The following is a 22,679-nucleotide window of genomic DNA, read 5'->3' on the forward strand; positions in this document are numbered from 1 at the left end:
TACACAGGCATTAATTTGAGTTCAATATTTGTTCATGCATTTTTTTGATGATAATATTTATATAACAGTGAAAAATGCACAACTTTTAAGGTATCACCTGATAAGCTTTGATAAATCCCTCTATCTGTGCAACCCAAACCTCTGTCAACTACAGAACAAAAAGTTTTACTACCTAGTTAGTTCTCTCGTGTTGTTTCCCAGTCATCCCAACACATACCCCTTCGCAGGTAATCACAGTTCTGATGTTTTCTCACTGTAGATTAGTTTTGCCTGCTCTGGAACCTCGTATAAATGGGATAATCAGTGTGAACTCTCCCTTTTGTGTGAATTTCATCTGCATGGTGACATGTATCAGTAGTTTGTTATGCTGAGTAGTATTCCATTGTATAGATATAAAATTTGCTTCTTTATTCCCCTGTTGATGGACATTTGGGCTGTGTCCAGTTTTGGGCTATGATGAATAAAGCTCCTGTTAGCATTCTTGCACAAGTCTTGTTGTGGACGTAATGTTTTCATTTCTCCTGGGTAAACAACGAGGAGTGTGATTGCCGGGTTACAGGAGGCTGTTACTTATTGTTCCTGTCTGACTCTCTGCCCTGCCCTCTCATCGTACTGTGCACCCAAGTGTTTTACGACTGTTATCACATCCAGTCCCTCAGTTGCTCCTTCAGGGTTTCTCTTCTTCCGGCATATCACCCCAGTTTATTGAACTGTTGCTCATATGTTATGCTCCTTAGATCTTTTATATCCTGGTTGTCCTCCTCTGGAAATATAATACTGTTTTGCAGATGTGTTGCCCAGAACTGAGTGCTCGCTGCTCGATGTGATCTACATGTGGATTCTAGGTATGGGAGAAATACAGAGTGTGGGTGCATTTGGATCCCTGTCTTGAGCTAGGTACTTGATCTGTCTATGAGCTGAAGGAAAGATTAACTTTTTGGCAGCCACGTCATGGCATCAGATCAGATGAGTTAATGTTTGTAAAAATACCACAAATCTCATATTAAGATATCCATTCAGCTTGAAGTCAGTCCGAACCTCTGATACTAACGGCATTTATTGTGAACTTTCTACTTGCCATTGTGTCATTTAGTGTTTGCCTACCACTTGGTGAGAAAGGTACTGTTCAAAATAGCTTAATAAAAACTCTTTGATTTAAAACAAGAGTACTTAGCTTTGGCACTGTTGACCTTTTGGACCAGATAAGCCTTTGTTGTGGGGGATTGTCCTGCGCTTTGTAGGAGTTAGCAGCAACCCTGGCCTCTACCCACTCAATGCCAGTTGCAACTATCTACCCATCCCCCCAAGTTATGACAATAGAAGATGCCTTCAGACATTGCCAAATGTCCCCTGGGGGGCAAATTAACACGAGCTTGAGAACTGTTCCCAAGGTATAGAGCTTAGTCACTGATAAAAAATTTAAACAATATAGCTCTTCCTGAAAGGTAATCCCTGTCAGCTCTTTAGCATATATACCTACAGATTATGCTCTTTCTACGGGCAGTCCTCAGTTTCCATGGTTCTAATCTGCATGAATTGCAGTTACTATGGTTTGGTTAAATAACATCAGTCCTCCAAGAATTTGACTCAAATTTGAGTTGCCAAGATATCTGTATTATAAGTAGGTCCATGGAGTACAAACTTTGCTGTTAGCTCTGCAGTCCACAGATCACTATGTACGTAACAGATGCTCTTCATGGTCACTGACCAATCATGTTTCTTCTTGAAGAGTCTTTTGGTGATTGGTCACTGCCTGTCTGTTCACTTCACACGCAGACAGGAAAGTGTGTAGTTGTGTTGCCTCCCTGTCTCCTAGTGAGAAACTCATGTGGCATTTTACAAAAATGGACAATTGATGAGGGAATTGGCCAGGAATGATGAAATTTCAAATGAAATGTGGTAATGCTGGTAGTGAAATTCAAGCCAAACGTAATGGAATTATAGACTAAATAGCTGACTGTGGGACTGTCAACACTGCCACTGTTCAAGACTACATGTACAGCCTGGGAAACTCAGTGAAGGCGGCATGTCAGCATAAATGGGGAAAGTGGTTTGATGAAAAGGACGAAGAGGTCCCAGAGGAGGTGACACTGCAGAAGGAAACTTCATATTAAAGGCATCCTTGAACATATTTCACAACATTGAAAGTGCAAAGGATAAAATGTTAGAAACAGATCCAAACTTAGAAAGGAGTATGACAGTTTGCAAAGGCATACGTAAGATACTCATTTCATATTGGATGTTAAACAACAAGAAGGCAAGTGCTGTTCAGATTACCCTGGATAAGGTTTTTACAAAGCAATAAAACACTCATTCTCAGTGAATCTAATGTTTTAAATTAGAGGATACAAAATAAATAGTTTTTACTGTTTTCTCATTTCCTTATTTATAATTTGATAGCAAGAGAATTTTTAATGTTTTGACAGAAATTTTTAAATGTCATGGAAAAATCATAATTTTCCTCATTGATGATTAAGGTTGGTTTGCATTGTCATTTTTATAGTTCCCATCACTGTGCAAAGCAAGAGCTGCCTGTATTTACAAGAAGTGTGGGTGAATACACACGCATGCACACACACGTGCTTTTTCTCTTTTTAAAACATTTTACAAAATGGGATCAGCCTATATGTATCAAATTACAACTTGCTTTTTCATGGAAGTTTTTTTGTTTGTTTGTTTTTTGAGACACCATCTCTCTCTTGTTGCTCAGGCTAGAGTGCAATGGCGCTATCTCAGTCCACTGCAACCTCCATCTCTCGGAGTTCAAGTGATTCTCATGCCTCAGCCTCCCAAGTAGCTGCTGGTACAACAGGTGCATACCACCACACCCAGCTAATTTTTGTGTTTTTAATAGAGATGGGGTTTCATCATGTTGGCCAGGCTGGTCTTGAACTCCTGACCTCAAGTGACCCACCCACCTCGGCCTCCCAGAGTGCTGGGATTACAGGTGAGAGCCACTGCGCCCAGCCAGAAGAATGTATTTTTGAAGAACTTTTGATTTCAGTATGTCTTAATCTACCTCATTCTTTTTTTTTTTTTTTTTTTTTTTTTTTTGAGACAGGTCTCACTCTGTCCCCCATGCTGGTGTGCAGTGGTATGATCTCTGCTCACTGCAACCCCTGCCTCCTAGGCTCAAGTGATCCTCATGTCTCAGCGTCCCAAGTAGCTTGGACTACTGGCCTCTGTCACCACAGCCAGCTAGTTTTTTCTGTATTTTATTTGTAGAGACAGGGTTTCGACATGTTGCCTAGGTTGGTCTCAAACTCCTGGGCTCAAGTGATCCACCTACCTCGGCCTCTCAAAGTGCTGGGATTACAGGTGTGAGTCACTGTGCCTGGCCCAGTTTTCTATGAACAGGTGTTTAGTTTATTTCCTTCTGTCCCCCAATTTGAAATAATGCTAAAGTGAGTATTTTTGACTGATACTATCATAAACTCCATTTAATCGATGAGTTCAGTGGGGATTTAGAATGTGAAGTAACTGGCTAAGGTCAGGCAGCTACTAAGCTTTAGCGCTGCTGGTGTTTGAACTTGGGGTAGCATAATTTCGGAGCCCTTACTTTTAATCACAATGCTTTACACCTTCTCTTCCCTGTTCTTAGAAGCAGCTTTTAACAATGACAACAAATAATAACAAAAGATCTTACTGAGTCAGGCACAATTCTAAGTGCAATTACATTGTTATTATTCACTAAATAACAACCTGCCAGTTAGATACTGTTGTTATCCCTGAATTGCAGTGAAGGAAAACTGAGGTATAAGAAGGTTAGGAAAGGTGCTCAGGGTCCACAGCTGTTTAATGGAGGAGCTGGGACTGCCCCCATGCAGCCTGGCTTAGAACCTTGGCTCTCATTCATGTTATAAAGATACGACTTGAGAAAAGTCTCTTTCATCCTGTGCTGTTATAGATTTTTATTTTGGGGGTTAGTTTTGGCATATATTTTCTCCTACTGTAATCTTTTAAAAATCTACTACCCAGCGGCCGGGCGTGGTGGCTTATGCCTGTAATCCCAGCACTTTGGGAGGCTGAGGCGGGCGGATCACGAAGTCAGGAGATCGAGACCATCCTGGCTAACACGGTGAAAACCCATCTCTACTAAAAATACAAAAAAATCAGCCAGGCCTGGTGGCGGGCGCCTGTAGTCCCAGCTACTCGGGAGGCTGAGGCAGGAGAATGGCGTGAACCCGGGAGGCGCAGCTTGCAGTGGGCTGAGATTGTGCCACTGCACTCCAGCCTGGGTGATAGAGTGAGACTCCGTCTCAAAAAAAAAAAAAAAAAAAAAAAAAAAAAAAAAAAATTCTACTACCTAGCACAGCCTGCCTCTCCCATTGTTTTCTTAGGGGGTGTCACTTGGAAGTATGATAAGCTTATTGCCTACAATGTCTTTAGTCAGCTTGTCGGTGGCTTACGCCTGCTGTAATCCCAACACTTTGGGAGGCTGAGGTGGGTGAATGACTTGGGATCAGGAATTTGAGACCAGCCTGGCCAACGTGGCAAAACCCCATCTGTACTTAAAATATAAAAATTAGCTGACTGTGGTGGTGAGAACCTGTAGTCCCAGCTACTCAGGAGGCTGAGGCACAAGAATCTTTTGGACCCGGGAGGTGGAGGTTACAGTGAGCCAAGATCGCGCCACTGCACTCTAGCCTGGACGACAGAGTGAGACTCCGTCACACAAACACACGCACACACGCGTGCGCGCGCGCGCGCGCGCACACACACACACACACACAAATAGGTTTGCCACTGAGGTTGTTCTTTGGGTTTAGTCAACAAATACTCATTGAACACCTCCTAAATGCCATATACTGGGTCTAGAATTTGCAATAAAAAGATGAACAAGACATTGTCCCAGCCTCCAAGAGGTACATGGTCTACAGTGAGAAGAGAAACCATTTTATAAATCCCACTGGTGAGTGCTGAAGTAGGAGTTTAGCAAGACTCTGTGGGCACAGAGAGGCAGAGGGGCTGACTCTGCCTGGAAGTGGTCAGAGAGGCTTCACAGAGGAGGTGACATTGCCACGGTTCTTACAGATGTGATGTCATGACAAGGCCTGGCTTGCCTGAGGTCAGGAAGTACATTGTAGCTTCAATATAGGGGATGTATCGGGAGGTGAGGGTAGCAACAATGTGGGTAGGAGCTACGGAAGAGTAAGTTAGGGAATTTGGATTTTATCATGTCAGCCAGTGGAGATGTTTAAGGAAGAAAATGTCCTGCTCAGCTTTGCTTTTCAGCATGTGACCCAGGATATACTGGGATGAAGTAAGTCTCCCTTCTAGAAACCAGTTAGAAAACACACAGGAGTAGGCCATGCATGGTGGCTCACGCCTGTAATCCTTGTACTTTGGGAGGCCGAGGTGGAGGGATCACTTGAGGTCAGGAGATTGAGACCAGCCTGGCCAACATGATGAAACCCCGTGTCTACCAAAAAATAAAAAGTTAGCCAGGCGTGGTGGTTGCATGTCTGTAGTCCCAGCTACTCAGGAGCTTGAGGCAGGAGAATGGCTTGAACCCAGGAGGCGGAGTTTGCAGTGAGCTGAAGTCATGCCACTGCACTCCAACCTGGGGGACAGAATGAGACCCTGTCTCAAAAAGAGAAAGCACACAAGAGAAAAGGGGGCTGCAACCCAGTAAGCAACAGCAGGACTGGAAAAGGAAAGATGGATTTGGGAGATCTTCCCAGAGACAAAATTGGATTGGTTCTGTGGGTGAGGGAGGGAGAGAGGCTGAGGATGAGTATTCAAGATTTATTATATTGAATTTACTGAGATCCTGGAGCGAATTCAAGGGGGCGGTGAGTTGAGTTGGGTGCGTGTTCAGCAGCCTGTCCTAGATCCACCAAACAGCACTTTATTAGTGGTCATCTGTAACAACTGCAAATATTATCTAAATGCTTTGTCATCGCACTGCCTCCTTCTTTGTCATCCCTAAGGTCTGGCAGGAGACCGTGTTCATACACATTATAGAGGTCCAGACCTCTTGCGTCTGGCATTCCTTTGGTCTATAATTCAGTAAACTCTGCTAAAAAGGAAACGAGACTAGCTTGCTGTGGCCTCTTAAGCGACCCAGGCTAGCTTGTGATGGTTCAGATTATGTTTTTTTCTAGAGCTTTTCCAGAGACAGATGTTAAGGAGTTTATCCTATTTATCCCCTTGCCTTTAAACAAACAAAAGTGCTGGCTGGGTGCAGTGGCTCACGCCGGTAATCCCAGCACTTTGAGAGGCTGAGGCAGGCAGATCACCTGAGGTCAGGAGTTTGAAACTAGCCTGGCCAACATGGTAAAACCCCGTCTCTACTTAAAACAAAACAAAACAAAACAAAAATTAGTCGGGCGTGGTGGTAGGCGCCTGTAATCCCAGCCACTCAGGAGGCTGAGGTGGGAGAATCGCTTGAATCTGGGAGGTGGAGGTTACAGTGAGCCGAGATCGCACAGTTGCACTCCAGCCTGGGTGACAGAGTGAAACTCCGTCTCAAAAGAAAAAAAAAAAAAAAAAGAAGTGCCAACACCCCAGTTCTTTATATCCTCTTAGTCATCATAGTTTATTAACAGTTTTGTTTACATATTGCTTCTTTTTCCCTCTTGGCTAGACTGAGAACCTTGAAGCCCTGTGAGCTTGGTCTAGTGCCTGGAGCATTGTGGGTACTGGGTACCGAGAGAATGTGTGCTGCCAGAAAGCAGAACGCCGCCACCTCCTCTCCCCTCAGCTCCTGAACCACTGCCAGCAGTAGTTCCGGAATCAACCTGCACTTTCCTTCTGCATCCTGGGGTGTAATTCTGGGTGATTGTAAGTTGGTTTATGGTCTAGCTTAGATTTGAGGCCTCTCTTGAGAGAGAGAGAATGTGTGTAACTGTTTAGCTTGTTCTAGTCTGGAGCATTCTCCTTCATAGAAAAGATGGGAAATGCTGGAGATGAACATTCCCCCATTCTGTGTCATTTTGTGTATTAGAGTCTCTGTCCCCATCCCGGGGCCACTTCCTCCCTGGTTCTTCTTGTGGCTTTGGATATAGCTTGAAGACGTGCTCCTAGCAGCTCTTGCATTTTCACAAGCTCTGCTCATTCTGTTTAGTGAGCCCAGACTACTCCCTTTGGGTCTGTCCTGTCTCAGGGGCAGTTGCTCGTGTCTTTGCACACATCCTTTACTATCTCAGCTCCTCACTCCTCGTTGACATTTGTGGCTGCCTTCTCCTGGTTTCTTCTTTAGGGGATTATTGTATTTTAGATGATCAGAATTCACATTTTAGAGACTTGGACCATGTCTTTCAAAATGCATTCCCTTTTGGGATCTCTGCCCATCATACTCCTTGGTTTCAATATCTAAATATTGTTTTTTTTTCTTTTTCTTTCTTCTTCTTCTTCTTCTTTTTTTTTTTCCTTGAGACAGGGTCTCACTCTGTTGCCCAGGCTGAAATGCAGTGGTACAATCATTGGCTCACTGCAGCCTTGACCTCCTGGGCTCAGTGATCCTCCCTCAGCCTCCTGAGTAGATAGGGCCACAGTCTAGTACCACCATGCCCCGCTAACTTTTTAAATTATTCGTAAAGACAGGATCTCCCTGTGTTGCTCAGGCTGGTCTTGAATTCCTCCTTCTCCTTTTTATATTCTCTTAGTCATCAAGCCATCCTCCTGCCTCAGCCTTCCAAAGTGCTGGGATTTCAGTGTGACCCACTGCACCTGACCTAAATATTGGTTTTTTTGAAGTCTAGGCAAAACAACTGTTTTTGTCTCAGTTTTTTTTTTTTTTTTTTTTTTTTTTTTTAATTTCCCTCCTTTGAACTCGGAATTGACAAGGTTACTTCCTCCCAATGTGGTGTTCTTATTATTGTTTTTGCTAGCTGAAGTTTTTTTTTTTTTTTTTTTTTTAACATAATTTACTAGATTTTTCTTCCTGGTCAGAAGTAAGTACAGGGTAATAGTTCCCTTCCTTGTGTCTTCAGCTGTGTGAAAGGTGATGTAGAATGAGAATTTATCAGGTGCCCTGCTCGTAGCAGAAGACGCGACTTCTCTCTCACAGGTGACCTTGTGTTTGTGTTGGTGGCTTGAACTCACGCTTGTGTCTGGGCCGTTTCTCTCACTGTGTAGGAAAGAATGGTTCCTGTCTTCTCCCTGGCCATGTAGTCTGCTGTGTGTCACCACAACAATGATCTATCTTCTGGTTCTTTTTCCTTCTCTTCTCACCCAGTAGTCTCCAGTCTTAGGCGTATGGAATTGTGTACCGGGTGGAGGATGTGTGTGTGAGCTGTCCTCTTGATTTGTAGGATTCTTCTCTTCCTCCACATTCTGTCTCAACTCCCCTCTGCCCGCTATGAGATCTGTTGACTCAGGTATATATTGCCGTGAGTCTCATTCTGCTCAGCTGGGGTGATGAAGGTGAGATTGCTTTTGTCACTTCAAAGTGAAATTTTAGATTTGCTTTGGCAGCCACGCAGGGTCATATGCATGGGGGCTGTTTAGGCCAGAGGCACCGTGTTGCTGACCTCCTTCCATCTTACTTTCTCTTGCTAGTTTGCCCATCTCTGTGGATTTTTTTTAAGTAGATACTAGATACCTCGATACTACTAAGATCATGATCTTTTTCTTCTTGCCACTTGGATTTTAGCTTAAAGCCAACTTGGAGCATTTAGGGTTTTTCCTTCCTACCACTGTCTGCCTGGTCTCCTAGGGAAAGATGCCTTGTATCTTGTTGTTCTGGTGTACAGTCTGCCCATTTAATCAGTAAGTGTTTATTGTAGCTCTTCTCTACTGGGCTCTGGCCCCAGGCCTGATGCGAATAGGGCAGGCCTGTGAACAGAGCAAAGACGAGTCACTTAGGAGGGGACGAGAGAGGCCAATGGTAAACTAATATTACCAACTCAGGGTTTATTTGTCAAAGCCTCCTTCGTTGTGAATAAAAGGTTAGATCTGAATTGGATCTGAGTCCTGGCTTTATCACCTACTAGCCATCTGGCCTTGGGCAAATTATTAATACTTCCTTGGGCCTTGGTTGCCACACCTGTACGATGGAGTCAGCGATGGATCCTGTTTTGTAGGGCTGCTAGGAAGCTTAAATATAGCAATATTTTCTATATATAAAGTGCACCTGGTACACGATTGATGCGGTTTATATGAAAATTCCTCTTTCTCTTTCAAAGTCATTTGCTGGAAGAAACAGAAATATCTCTGTCCCCATCTTTCAGTTTCCTACCCAAGACTCCTGTGTGGTTGACATCACTGCTGTGTGCAGTGTTCATGTCCATATAAGTCAGAAGTGGTTTGCAGCAGTGGTTTGGGGCTTTGGGGCCTCTGCTCGCTCCTTATCAATTCTTAGGTTACATCCTCTGGGAAGATGCCAGGCCTGGTCAAGTGTGGCCTCTGACCTAGAGTTATGCAAGGCCTCTCTTCCTCCTGTGGCCAGTGCAGAAATTTCTCATCTTTGCTCTCCTGCCTCCAGCAGGAAGGTTGGCCTACATTTGGGGCATATTCGTGTCACTGTCTCAAACTAGGGGTTCAAATATAAGACCTGAATCATACTGCACCTCAGAATCCAAACCCTTTCACTTAATTTTTTAAAAAAAATTTCATTCAGATGGTAAAGGTTCAAACAATACAGAGAGATATAAAACAGAAAAAAAAATACACACCTTTCTCTAGTACCTATTCCCCAGTAGTCAACACTGCTACCTTTTTTTTTTTTTTTTGCAGGGGAAGTAAATTCCTCCAGAAAAAAATTTAAACATCTACAATTTCATATATCCTCTCCCCTCTCCCATAAAAAACAAAACAATAACAACAAAACTACGCAAATGGGATTATGCTATGTATTCTGTTCAGTACTTGTTTCTGAAAATTTAAAAAATATGCAAAAGAAGAAAATGTCATCCCTATTACTACCACTTGAATTAACCACTAATTAACTTTTTGGTGTGTTTGCTGCTTGTCTTTCTGAATATACTTTAAAAGCTACTTAAGTAAGGTGGAAGCAGTTCCATTTAAAAAATTAGGATGTTAAAGATAAAGCCAAAGTATTATATCGTCTTGGTCCTTATCTGCTTTCCCACTTAATATCATCCTGCTGTCCCCGTCGCTGCGGATGGGGAGCTGCCTCTTTCTTGTGCGACGCTGCACGTTATTCCGTTGTATGGATTTGCTGTCGTTTATCTGACCAGCCTCTTATTGGTAGGCATTTAGGTTGTTACCAGTTTTTTTGCCATTAAAATGCTTTATGAATATAATTTGTAGGATGGTTTCTTGCTGGGTAATTACTGGGTCCAAGGTTTGAATGTTTACAATTTTGATAGACATGGCTAAATACCTCCCCAAAAATACTAGTTTATTTCTCTACCAACTGAATGTGTAAGAGAGTGCCTTTTCTCCCTAGATCTTTGCATAAACCCGGGGGTTTTGTTTTGGTCAAACGTTACATTTTTTTTTTTTTTTTTTTGCCAGTCTGGTGAGATTATCATTGTTTTTATAAACATTTCTCTTCGAGCTACACTGAGCATCTTCCATTCACCGTCTGTGTTTCTTTTGCTTTGAACTGCCTGTTCTTATCCTTTGTCCATTTTTATACTGGGTTGGCGATCTTCAACAATTGATTTGTCTGAGTTAAGTTAGCCTTTTATCCATCATGTGATGTAAATATTTTAAATATTTGTCATCTACAGTGCGATTTTTAGGCCTCTTGACTTTTTGGTTGAGCCCTAGGCTTTTGTGACAGCTCTGGAGAGGGGGCCGACAGGGACGGTGGCCCGCAGTCGAGCCAGGCCCCATCTTCTGGGCAGTGCCGCGTGGTTGTTTTAAGGCTTTTGGTACTGGGATTCCCCGTTGTAAGTTTTAGCTTTGTTTTGGTTAGGGACTTTTCCCCATCATATTAATGAACATTAATAACAAATAGAGACTTGCTTTTGCCTCCCAACCAAATGTTTGGGAATGTGTGCATCCATGTGAAGGTTCTGTGTGGTATCTTTATCTCATCAACCTTCTAAGCCTTTTAAAATCTGTTGTTAGATTTATGTTTAGACCATGGTTCTAGGGGAGAACCATTGTCACTCCTCATTGAGCTTTGCAGAGGCTCTGAAAGGAGGATATAGTCTCTTCCCCCATCAATGTAGAGGAAAGTCAGTAGTTCAGCCAAGATTGCTCTGTCTGCCACCTCTTATGCTTCCAAGCTGGGCTAATTGAGAAGTGTGACGTCTCGCTCCAGCCTATAAGCAGCTGTCTGTAATTTTGAGAGAGGAGAGGGATTCTCCCTTAAAACCATTGCCACTTTTGTGGCTGCATCTTATTTCTTTCCTTTGTAGCACAAATCACAGTGTATAATTAAAACTGTTTTCTTTGAGCTTGTTTTTTGTGTACCTCCTGCACTAAAATGTTAAGTTCCATGGTGGTCACGGGCCTTATTTGTCATATTCTCTATTATACCCTTGGCATCCTCTAAACCAGTGTGTGGCGCATGCTGGGCACTCTGGGATTTCACTGAGTGATCCGTTCTGTGAGGATGGGATCAAGTGCTCGTGTGTCTCCTCCTGTGTCCCTCTCTGACTCCAGATCTTCTACCTGGCAGGGTTTCTGGAAGCCCCAGAGATATGCTCCATGGCCATAGGGCCTGAGGCGTGGATGGCTGCCCTCTGACTAAAATTTGGAGAGCTAAGCTTCGTCTCTTTAAAAAGTAACATATACTAATTGTAAATAACCTAGAAAATAAAGATATGATAAAGGAAATTAAATCTGTGATTCTTTCAGAGATCATTACTTTTAACAAGTCATTGAGTCTTAATGCCTTTAGTGTTTTTGTTTTTGTTGTTGTTGTTGTTGTTGTTGTTTTGAGACAGAGTCTCACTCTGTTGCCCAGGATGGAGTGCAGGCTCACTACAACCTCCACTTCCTGGGTTCAAGTGATTTTCCCACCTCAGCCTCCCAAGTAGCTGGGATTACATACAGGTGCGTGCCACCATGCCTGGGTAACTTTTTTGTATTTGTTGATAGACAGGGTTTCAGCGTGTTGGCCAGGCTGGACATGAACTTTTGACTTCAAGTAATCTGCCTGCCTTGGCCTTCCAAAGTGCTGGGATTATAGACGTGAGCCACCGTGCCTGGCACCTATGCTTTTATTGTTTTTATATACAGATCCAAATAAATATCCATATAGCACCGAGTTTATGCTGTACATAAGGGTTCGTAATTTTCATTTACCATCAGACATGTTCTGATAACGAAATTTAAAGAAAGTACACATTGGGATTTGGGTTGCAAAAGAAAAAATAGGATAGTATTCTAGACAATGACAGTGATGATACCTGAGAATCTAGTAGACACTCAGGAATCCACATTTCCCCATTTAATATTCATCTGAAACACCATTTTAGTGACTGTAGATTGTGTAGCTAAACTCACTTTTAAATAAAACAACCTCTATTACTTATCTCTGGGCCTTAAGTTTGTGATCTAGTTGGGATGTTTGTTTCTTCCAAATCTCATGTTGAAGTGTAATCCCCAGTGTGGGAGGTGGGGCCTGGTGGGAGGTGTTTGGGCCCAGTGGGTAGATCCCGCATGAATGGCTTGGTGCTATTCTCAAGATAGTGAGTTCTTAGGAGATCTGGTTGTTTAAAAGTATGTGGCACCCCGCCCCTGTTGCTCCTGCTCTTGCCATGTGACACCCCTGCTCCCCCTTCATCTTCCACCATGATTGTAAGCTTCCTGAGGCCTCACCAAAAGCAGATGCTAGTGCCACGCTTGTACCAGCTGCAGAACTATAAGCCAGTTACATCTTTTCTTTATAAATTACCCAGTCTCAGGTATTTCTTAATAGCAATACAAAGTAGACTAATAAGTTTGTTAGCTATTTCTGGTAAAGGTAAATAACTCTTGAGATGTATATTTTCTTAAAGATACATCTATGATTAATACCTGAGGATGAAATTCTAAAAGTAGAATTTTAACATCAAAGTGTTTGTACTTTAAGGCATTTTCAACTTCCATTTCTGGCTGTTGCTGTTGCAGGCAGTCTTGGGCAGATTTTGAACTCTTTGCCTTACTGTGGGGTGGTGGAAAGGAGGCTGTAGGAGCAGCTAGAGCAGGATTCAGATTCCAACCCTGCCAGGGACAACTGTCCAAAAGGTCATGAATTAATGACTCAGTGAGTTTTCTCATTTATAAAATAGGATGTTTCCTCCCAGGGAGGGGTGAAGTGGGAGAGATGGCCCATTTGAAGTGCAGTTCAGTGTACTTCAGCATACAAAAGGCTGGTTCTGGCACCACGTGTGTCAGAAGGACAGTTGACCCGTGAGCAATGCAAGGGTTAGGGCCACTGACCCCTCAGCAGTCAACAATTCACAGAAAACTTTTGATTCCTACTTTGGGAGGCCGAGGTGGGTGGATCACCTGAGACTGAAGTTCGAGACCAGCCTGACCAACATGGAGAAACCCCATCTCTACTAAAAATGCAAAATTAGCCGAGCATGGTGGCACATGCCTGTAATCCCAGCTACTCGGGAGGCTGAGGCAGGAGAATCACTTGAACCCGGGAGGCGGAAGTTGCGCACCATTGCACTCTAGCCTGGGTAACGAGAGTGAAACTCCGTCTCAAAAAAAAAAAAAAAAAAAAAAAGAAAAAAAGAAAAAAAGAAAAGGCTGGGCGCAGTGGCTCATGCCTGTAATCCCAGCACTTTGGGAAGCCGAGGCGGGTGGATCATGAGGTCAGGAGATCGAGATCATCCTGGCTAACACGGTGAAACCCCGTCTCTACTAAAAATACAAAAAATTAACCGGGCTTGGTGGCAGGCACCTGTGGTCTCAGCTACTTGGGAGGCTGAGGCAGGAGAATGGCATGAACCCGGGAGGCGGAGCTTGCAGTGAGCTGAGATTGCACCACTGCCCTCCAGCCTGGGTGACAGAGCAAGACTCCGTCTCAAAAAATCAAAACAAAACAAACAAAGAAAACTTTTGATTCCCCCAGAACTACTATTAAAAAGTAGCCTACTGTTGACCCGAAGCCTTGCTGATTACATAGTTGATTAACACATATTTTGTCTGTTATGGGTATTTTATCTTTATTCTTAGAATAAAATAAGCTAAAGAAAATACACATCATTAAGAAAATCACATTGAGTAGGCTGAGGAAGAGAAGGAGGAAGCAGAAGGGTTGGCCTTGCTGTTGCAGGGCTGGCAGAAGAAAATCCCTGTATAAATGGATCCACACAGTTCAAACCCAGGTTGTTCAAGGGCCGACAGTACTTAGTAGCCACTTAGCACAGAGCACTGCCAGCGCCCCTCGGCCTGCAGCCTGCTCCAGCACCTTGCTAAGAGGTTGCTGCAGCAGCTGCCCTCCCGAGTCCTCTTTCCTTTACACCCTGCAGAGCACCCGGGCCAGCCATCCTCCATGTGGTGCAGCAGAGGCACCGGTGGTCCAGGAGGCGGAGAGGGTGGCCCTGGCCTGGAGGCACGGTGGGTTAGTGTGTGACACACGTGGCTTTCCCCCGACCCCCAGCTGCCTCCTGGGAGTGAAGAGGAGGTCTTGTTTGACAACACGCACCACATACCGCACCACACACCCACAACACACTTGGTGCTAGAATGAGCCTTTTGCATCGCTCTTGGTGCTGAATCAGTCTGTCTTCGGGAGGGATGTCTTCCTTCTCTCATTACATGTGCATCCCCGCCCCCAGCTGCCCAGCTTTGGTGGTGTAGTGAGGGAGCGCCTAGGGCTGGGATACCACAGCCTGCTTTCCTCCCTGTATCCCGGGGTCCCCTCTCTGTCCAGTGCCCAGAGCTATTAATAACACTTTCATTGAAATGGGTGTAATGGAATCCCAGTTGCCCACCCCAGTGGAACTCCAACACATGGGGAGTGGGGAGCAGAATAATAATAGCAAACACGGATGCAGTACTTATTATGCCAGTCATTATTCTTAGTTATTTACATCATGCACATCTATTAACTCATCTCATATAGCAACCCCATGAAGTAGGGGCTGTTACTGTCCTATTAAGGCACAAAGGGGTTGGAAACTTTCCCAAGTTCACATAGCTAGTGAGCAGTGGTGCTTGTGAAGGGGGTCCTACTGAGGGCCTGGGGCCTCCTCCTTCCCAGTCTTGTCCTCATATCCACCTTGCTGGCAAGTGGCACGTCAGGCCCTGGGTGCCGGCTGCTTTCCTGTCCTCTGGCTCAGCCAGGCTTCTAATGCCGACCACTCCTGAGTCTTTCCACGTGGCTCCACAATGGCAGACTTGCAGGAGGAGATGAGGGGAACCATGCACACCCTGAATAGGGGGAGGGGTCCTGTCCTTCTTCCCCTCAGGTTCTGGCAGAGACAGAGAGGCATAGGACTGTATTTAGGCAGCTCCCGCAGCTCCCTCACTGCCACTGTCCTAGAGCTTCCTCCCCAGGCAATGGGCTCTGTGGCTTGACCCCCTGCCCCTGCCACAGTTGGCAGGGGGCCTTGCCTGTTGCATTGCAGCTGAGCACACGCAATCATTAACCTTTTCTACGTGTAAGAGCATTTCAGGCACAAACTGTGTGGGGCTGAGGTGAGTCACAATGTTGGACCGGGACTTAGTTTGGGCTTAAAATATTTCACAATTCCTCCAGGCATTCCTTGACTAATGGTCTGTGGTCTTTCAGTGGGAAGACCCTTCCTTCTTCTAGTCTCCAGTCCTCAGAGCTGTGGTCCAGGGCCTGTTGGCCTCCACTGCCCATGGCCATGCCCATGCCCAAGGAGCGGGGGCCTTGGCTTCTGGGTGGGCCCTCAGCCTCACTCTGCTGATGGCCTCTGGCAGTGCCCTAGGAGTCCTGCTTTCCTTCCCTGTCTCTTCTCTGGCTTGGAGCGCAGGCCACCTTCCCTGCTGTTCTTTACTTAGCCCTGTACTCCAGATTAGCACATTCTTGGTTTCCTCTCTCCAGGCTTTCTGCGCTCCACACTTGTCCACAAAGCCACTTTGGCACTTCAGGGCTGTGCGCCCATGACGTCAGCCAGCCTGCCTCACCCATTTGAAGGTCTTTCATTGCTTGGGCTGATTTTCCTATCCAGTCAGGGATTTCTGATAAACACGTGCCTGGATGAATGTCAATGACCAGTCCTTTTTTTTTTTTTTTTTTTTTTTTTTTTAATTTAATGTAAGTTCTGGAATACAAATGCAGGATGTGCAATGACCAGTCTTCATGGGAAATTCTTGCTGTGTTTCTCTAAGAAATTAAAAATACTACCTTTTCCAATTCAGGACAGAAAGGACAGCTCACCCTCACTCAGTCACTGGGGGAGAGTTTAGTAGGGAGAAGAAGCAACAGAATGAGGCGGTATTGGCTCAGAAATTCCTAACCACTAGGTGAGGGAAGGAAGAGGGGAGGGAGTAAACAGAAATCAGATTAGATCTTGCCCATTAGAAACTCAGTTAGGTTGGGCAGATAAGGCATAAATATGCAAAAGGGTAAATTTTTTAAAAGTAAAAACTACCCTGTATAGAGTTTCTGAAGCACCTTCAAGGATATTATTTCACGAAGTTGAATCTAATTTTACCGATGAGGAAACCCTTTTCAGAAAGATAGGTGGGCTTGCCTGACACAAGCTAGGAAGTGCAGAACTGGGATTCAAAATGCCCGTAATTGCAAAACCCAGGTTCACTGTGCTACACCCGCCTCCTCTAATGGGTAGAGAGTTTGTGCAAGTCTGGAAGTGCGATGTGAACCCAGCCCTTCTTGCGCAAACTCTCCTTTGCCTTGTACCATGCACTCTTAACGTGTCTAGGGCAGAAAGTGTGGAGGTTGCAGTGGGCGCTTGCAATTCAGGGGGTGCCAAGGAGCATGCATTTGGATTTGGACCTTGGTGCATCCTCACTTAGCACAGCTCTGGTTGGCGGATGTCCTGGTGGTGGTCACTGCACTGAAGACAGAAACCCAGCCTACAGTCTTGCTAGTAACTTGTACTGGTTACATCTACATGCTCCAGGCTCTACTCACTGGTGACGGAGGGACCCCCCGTTCTGTGGCATTAATGGTACTGGTTAACAGTGATGAATGCCTTTCTGACAATAAAGCACTTTTAGAGGTATTATTTCATTAGATGCTCATAATGTTTCTGTGAAGGGGAGGCTAGGCAGGTATCATCGCTCCTAAATGCATGTGGCACAGGCTCTGAAAGGCAGACCTCTCTGTGAAGCTGTGCAAGAAGAAACTGACAATTTTCAGACTGGGCCAAGTCTTCCCTGATTGTAGCTCTACAACCATGCATTGCTTCTGAGTAAATCTGACAACTTTAATTCTCCTCTGGGCTCCAGTTCTTATGTGCCTGTAGGGGGCGATCGAGGTTCTTTCTGCGTGGCTGCCCTGGAAACCTTGTTCCTCCTGAACCCTTTGAATTTAGCACTGTTACAGCATATAATCTCATTGGATTTTAAGGATTTTCTGTGTCTCCCCTCATATCTTCTTCTGCCTCCACTAGCCTAGGCTTTTCCAGATCAGGACTGTTCTATTTGGTTTTGACATTCAGTGCAATGCATGGCCCATAGTAGGAGCTCAGTAAATGCTTGTTGGATTGAATTATATACAAAGGAAACTGGCCATTGCCTTCTCTTGCTCCCCTTAGAGCATGGGAAAATAAACTTTTTTCCTGGTACATCCAAATGAATGAAGTCGAAGGCTGGGCGTGGTGGCTCACACCTGTAATCCCAGCACTTTGGGAGGCCAAGGTAGGTTATCACTTGAGACCAGGAGTTCGAGATCAGCCTGGCCAACATGGCGAAACCCCATCTCTACTAAAAACATCAAAAAATTAGCCAGACCTGGTGGCTCACACCTGTAATCCCAGCTACTCAGGAGCCTGAGGTGGGAGTATCATTTGAACCTGGGAGGTGGAGGTTGCAGTGAGCCAAGATTGTGTCATTGCACTCCAGTCTGGGCAACAGAGCAAGACCCGGTCCCCAAAACAACAACAAAAAATCTCGAAGGAAGTTAAAGGTGGCAGAACTCAAGACCCATGCCGTGTCCCCATATGGCCACAAGGTGGCAGTGTGACCTCATGGGAACCTTGCCTCCTGCACCTATTGGCTCCAGCCACCTGTTACTCCATGGTATCTAGCCATTGATTCCTTCTAGACACCTGTTTGGGGAATTGCCTCTGCAAAGTCAGTCAGAGAAATCTTGGCTTCCAGCCTCCTCTAAAAACTGGGTGGTGTGGTGGAAAGCCTTGGTCTTTGGAATCTACCAGGCCTGGATTCCAACCTTGGCTCTGCCTTTTCTCAGAAACTTAGCCTTGGCCATGCTACTTGCCTGAGCCTCAGCTTCCTCATCCTGTAAAATGGCAAATGTACAGTTAGGAAAAACCCAACATACCATGGGCCATAGCATGAATGTATGCCAGCTTTCTTGTTGGAAATGCTCATTTGCCCTTCCCTGCCCCCTGCAAGCTGGCTCCATCGTGGCCATCTGATCTTATTTGCAAGCTTCAGACACTTTCTAGCAGGTTCTTAGGCCTCCCTGCTGTATCACCCCAGCTCCACTCCATCTCAGTCAGTCAGCACCTGCTTGCCACATTCCCCTCTGCCTGCATGCCTTCCCTCTGCCTGTCCATTTCCTTCCCAGCCTGTCTCTTGGACACCCCAGGCCTCTGAATGTCCAAAGCAGTTGGAGTGTAGACCATATAGGGCTCTTCTTGACTTCCCATGAAGATGCTAAATCTATGAGTGTCGTTGTCTTAATTATTTTGGCACCTGTGCTTGCACTTAGCAGACAATTGGTGATAAAAATGACAGCTATTAGTGAGCATATATGTCAGACACTCTGTGAGGTGCTTTGTGGAAATATTTCACTTAATCCTCACAACAAATATGTGAAACAGAAGCCATTATCCATCCCCACTTTACAAAGGAAGGGTAGATCAGGATGATTTTGGCTCCAGGCAATAAAAAATTTCACAAAAAGCAGCTTAAACAGTAAGAAGAGTTTATTATCTTGTCAAAAATAAGTCCTGAGGGATCCCTGGTGATGTCAGCAAGGATCCAGGTAGTTGCCATCTCTCCTGGTTGCCTTCCTTGGTGCATTGGTTTATCCTCTTAGGCCCCCCTTACTGGTAATGATGTGACTGTCATGGTCCCAGGTGCCATATACAGGAGAGAGATGTAGGTTTCTTGTGCTCCCTTTAAGAAGCCTCTTAGCAGATTTCTTACAAGGTTCTTGGCCAGTTGGGTTGTAGGCTCGTTCCCAAGCCAGTCACTAGCAAAGGGACTGGAATTAATGAGACTGGCTTAGACGAGTCAAGATTGAACCCCTGAGGCTGGTGAGAAGCCAGCCTTCTTTAATACCCCCAGCCAACTTGTCCAGGGAGAAGGGGTATCAATGAGGTTCAGTGAGTTAAGTAACTTGCTCAGGCTTGGAAATCTAGTAATAACTGGATTCAAATCGGCATCTAGCTGACTGCCAAGGCCATCTGTTGCCTGGTTGAAGTCAGCCACAGAGGTAGAGAGAACATTACTCTGGATTTGTTGTGCTGGGTCTGAGTAATTGAGGAGGTGCCTTTTCCTCTGGACTCTGGAGTCTCTGTTCTCTCTAGCCCCCTTTCCCATACTGTATTGGTTTTTCTCAGTCGGCCTTTCTTCCTGAAGCCCCTTCACCCCCTGCTTCCCAGTACCTGAGTGCTGTTTGCCTTCTAGAGTAGACTTCATGGCCTAAGCTGGAGACAGGCCTAAGCTGGACTGAATGGCCCGAGGGCTGATCTCAGTGTAGCTGTCAAGGCCCCAAAAGAGTCATCGTGAGATTTCATATAGAGCAGATAAGGAAATGCAGAGGCCTCAGGAAATGTGCCAGGGGGGCTGGTAGGAAGGGCCAGCAGGAGTGGGGGGTTTGTGGTGTGTCGGTGGCAATGTCAGGGCATGCGGGCCGGGGGCTTAGAGCAGGGCCATGTGATAGCGCAGTCACTCAGGAAGCTGTTTGGCCTGCAGATGCTTCAGGACTGCCCCAAGGCCCGCAGGGAGGTGGAGCTGCACTGGCGGGCCTCCCAGTGCCCGCACATCGTACGGATCGTGGATGTGTACGAGAATCTGTACGCAGGGAGGAAGTGCCTGCTGATTGTCATGGAATGGTAAGCAGCCACTGTTCGGGTCCCGGCCCAGCCTGTCCCCTCTCCTCACTCAGGCACGTTGCCCTCTGAGAACAGCCCAGGGATGGGCCTGAAGCCTGAAATGTAAACACTTGATTTTTTGGGGGTCAGTAGAGAGTGGCGGTGGGCTGTTGTGTTCTCTGGATCTCACTGTGGCTTCATTTCAGTTTGGACGGTGGAGAACTCTTTAGCCGAATCCAGGACCGAGGAGACCAGGCGTTCACAGAAAGAGGTAGAAAGGGTCTGTTGTGGGAACAGGTGCAGGCAGGCAGGGCAGTGGGGGTGTGAAGGGGGCCTCTGCAGTGCCTGCTCTTGGGGAAGGGTGTTGAGGCTGCTGTCCCCTCTAGCACACTGCAAGGGCTGCCTCAGCTGACCAGCGCAGCTCCTGGTGGCTTTGTTTCTGGGGTGGGTGGTGGCTGTGGGGAGCCTCAGGCTACACAGAGGTGGGACTGGTGCACTGGGTTTTCAAGCCTAATGATATGTCCTTGTGACTTTCTTTCCCACTCTCTCTTCCCTCCCTTCTACAGAGGCATCCGAAATCATGAAGAGCATCGGTGAGGCCATCCAGTATCTGCACTCAATCAACATTGCCCATCGGGATGTCAAGGTGCCAACTGTTCACAGCCCTAAGCCCGAGTGCTGTGGGGGCAACAGGGGGGCCTGGCCACCCCAGGGATGGTTGCCAGGCCACCCGACGTCCTTGCTGCCTGGTTCCTGAGCATGCCATTCTCTGCCCTGTAGGGCCTTGCCCTCTCTGCCCATGGGCAAACTCATAAACCCAGTAGTGAAGCATTCTCTGACCCCACTCAGCCCTGTGGTTCTCCTCAGGCAGAACCCCCCAGTCACACTGTTGGTTTCTCTGTCCCTGTGGTGTTTACTGTGGGTTCTGTGTGTCACTCTCTTATCTCCAGGCACTCTGGAAACCCTGCAGAGGCAGGCACTTGCCCATAGAGAGCTGCCACTCCTTGTAGTGGGCAGTGCATGGGCTGGGCAGACACCCGCAGAGAGCTGCCACTTCTTGTGGTGGGCAGTGCCCGGGATAGGCAGATGGTTGCTGGATGAGCAGAGGAAGGAAGGAACCAGCACCCTTTTGTTTCTGATAGCCCCTCCCAGGTCCAGCAGGGTTGCTATTTTTCTGTCTCTCTTTCTGTAGCCTGAGAATCTCTTATACACCTCCAAAAGGCCCAACGCCATCCTGAAACTCACTGACTTTGGCTTTGCCAAGGAAACCACCAGCCACAACTCTTTGACCACTCCTTGTTATACGCCATACTATGTGGGTAAGTCCCCAGGGGGCCCAGGGACCTAGTCTTTTCCCAGAACTTTTCTCAGCCCCTCCTCTTGACTGTCGGGGGGTGCCGCAAATCCTAGGAGAGTTGTGTCTATGGCCCCTTCTGGTGCTGGTTCTGCTGGGACCTGCTGAGAAGTTGGGCTTGTCAGAGCGAAGCTACAGTGGAGGAATTGTAAGAAAGGATCTGCTGGGATCTTTCTGAGAAGAGCCATGGTTTCCATCAGATTCTCAGTGGAATCTGGACCCAGGTCTTGTTCTGGAGCCTCAGCTGATTGGCATGGAAAAAGCTTTCAAAGCATGTTCAGAGCATCTGTGAAATTAAATGGATGGCATAGGTCTGAAAGTCTCATGCAGTTCAGGATCTTTAAAATCTTAAGATCCTAGTTCCAGGGTTTCTCGTGGAGGAGGGTATTCTGTTCCAGTCCCTGGGCTGGGCTTCAGCTCTTCCTTCTGCACCCCAGCTGCTGCCACCTCATGATAGGCTGAAAGTTGGGATGGGGAGCATCTTTCACAGAGAAACTGAGTGGATCACAGGATTCTGAGGGCTGGCCCACCCATGTTGACCTTTGGTTTGCAGCTCCAGAAGTGCTGGGTCCAGAGAAGTATGACAAGTCCTGTGACATGTGGTCCCTGGGTGTCATCATGTACATCCTGTGAGTGTGCTGGGGAGGGCGCTGGGTGGGGCAGGGAGTCAGGGCGGCCAGTACTTCTCCAGGACAAGAGGAAGAGGCAGATGTTAGATTCCTCTTTCTACAGGGGAGGTCCCCTGCGTGCCCCTTCTCTCAGTTCCGATAGCTAAGTGGCGGGTGTAAACCAGCTCATGGACTGGAAAGTGTGCGCCTTAGATACTTGCTATGCTGGATTCCCGGGCCCCGTCCTTGGCTTTGTATGTTGTGCCTGTGTCAATGAGCCCTGATTTCTCTGTGACCTTTACAAGGAGAAGAGCCTGTTTCTCATCCTGTTCCTGGTGCAGGGCCCCTAAGTGACAGCTGTTGTGTCTCCCACTTCCTTCCTTCTGTTGATGCAGGCTGTGTGGGTATCCCCCCTTCTACTCCAACCACGGCCTTGCCATCTCTCCGGGCATGAAGACTCGCATCCGAATGGGCCAGTATGAATTTCCCAACCCAGAATGGTCAGAAGTATCAGAGGAAGGTAAGAACCCAGGCTTTCAGGACAAGGGGAAGAGCCTCTGTGTGTGTGTGTGTGTGTGTGTGTGTGTGTGTGTGTGTGTGTGTGTGTACACACAGACACACGTATGGGCCTCCATCTCATGTGCCTGTTGTAACTGTGGGTTAACACCTGTGCCCATGCCTGCGGGGTGCGTC

General features: G+C 46.4%; 1 protein-coding gene across 2 annotated transcripts in view; it reads left to right on the forward strand.

Moving 5' to 3' along the window:
• The window catches only part of MAPKAPK2 (MAPK activated protein kinase 2), a 48,830-nt gene that overhangs the window by 23,275 nt on the left and 2,876 nt on the right, over window positions 1-22,679 (forward strand). The window contains exons 2-7 of one of the 2 annotated variants that reach the window (XM_045396092.2): window positions 19,906-20,045; window positions 20,231-20,304; window positions 20,591-20,670; window positions 21,217-21,343; window positions 21,932-22,007; window positions 22,382-22,506. In XM_045396092.2, the coding sequence (XP_045252027.1) occupies window positions 19,906-20,045; window positions 20,231-20,304; window positions 20,591-20,670; window positions 21,217-21,343; window positions 21,932-22,007; window positions 22,382-22,506 (622 nt within the window). The remainder of the gene's footprint in view (window positions 1-19,905; window positions 20,046-20,230; window positions 20,305-20,590; window positions 20,671-21,216; window positions 21,344-21,931; window positions 22,008-22,381; window positions 22,507-22,679) is intronic. The other variant, XM_015450223.3, reaches the window with a different exon arrangement.

The sequence above is a fragment of the Macaca fascicularis genome, chromosome 1 (genome assembly GCF_037993035.2).
Source record: "Macaca fascicularis isolate 582-1 chromosome 1, T2T-MFA8v1.1".
NCBI classification, from domain to species: domain Eukaryota; kingdom Metazoa; phylum Chordata; class Mammalia; order Primates; family Cercopithecidae; genus Macaca; species Macaca fascicularis.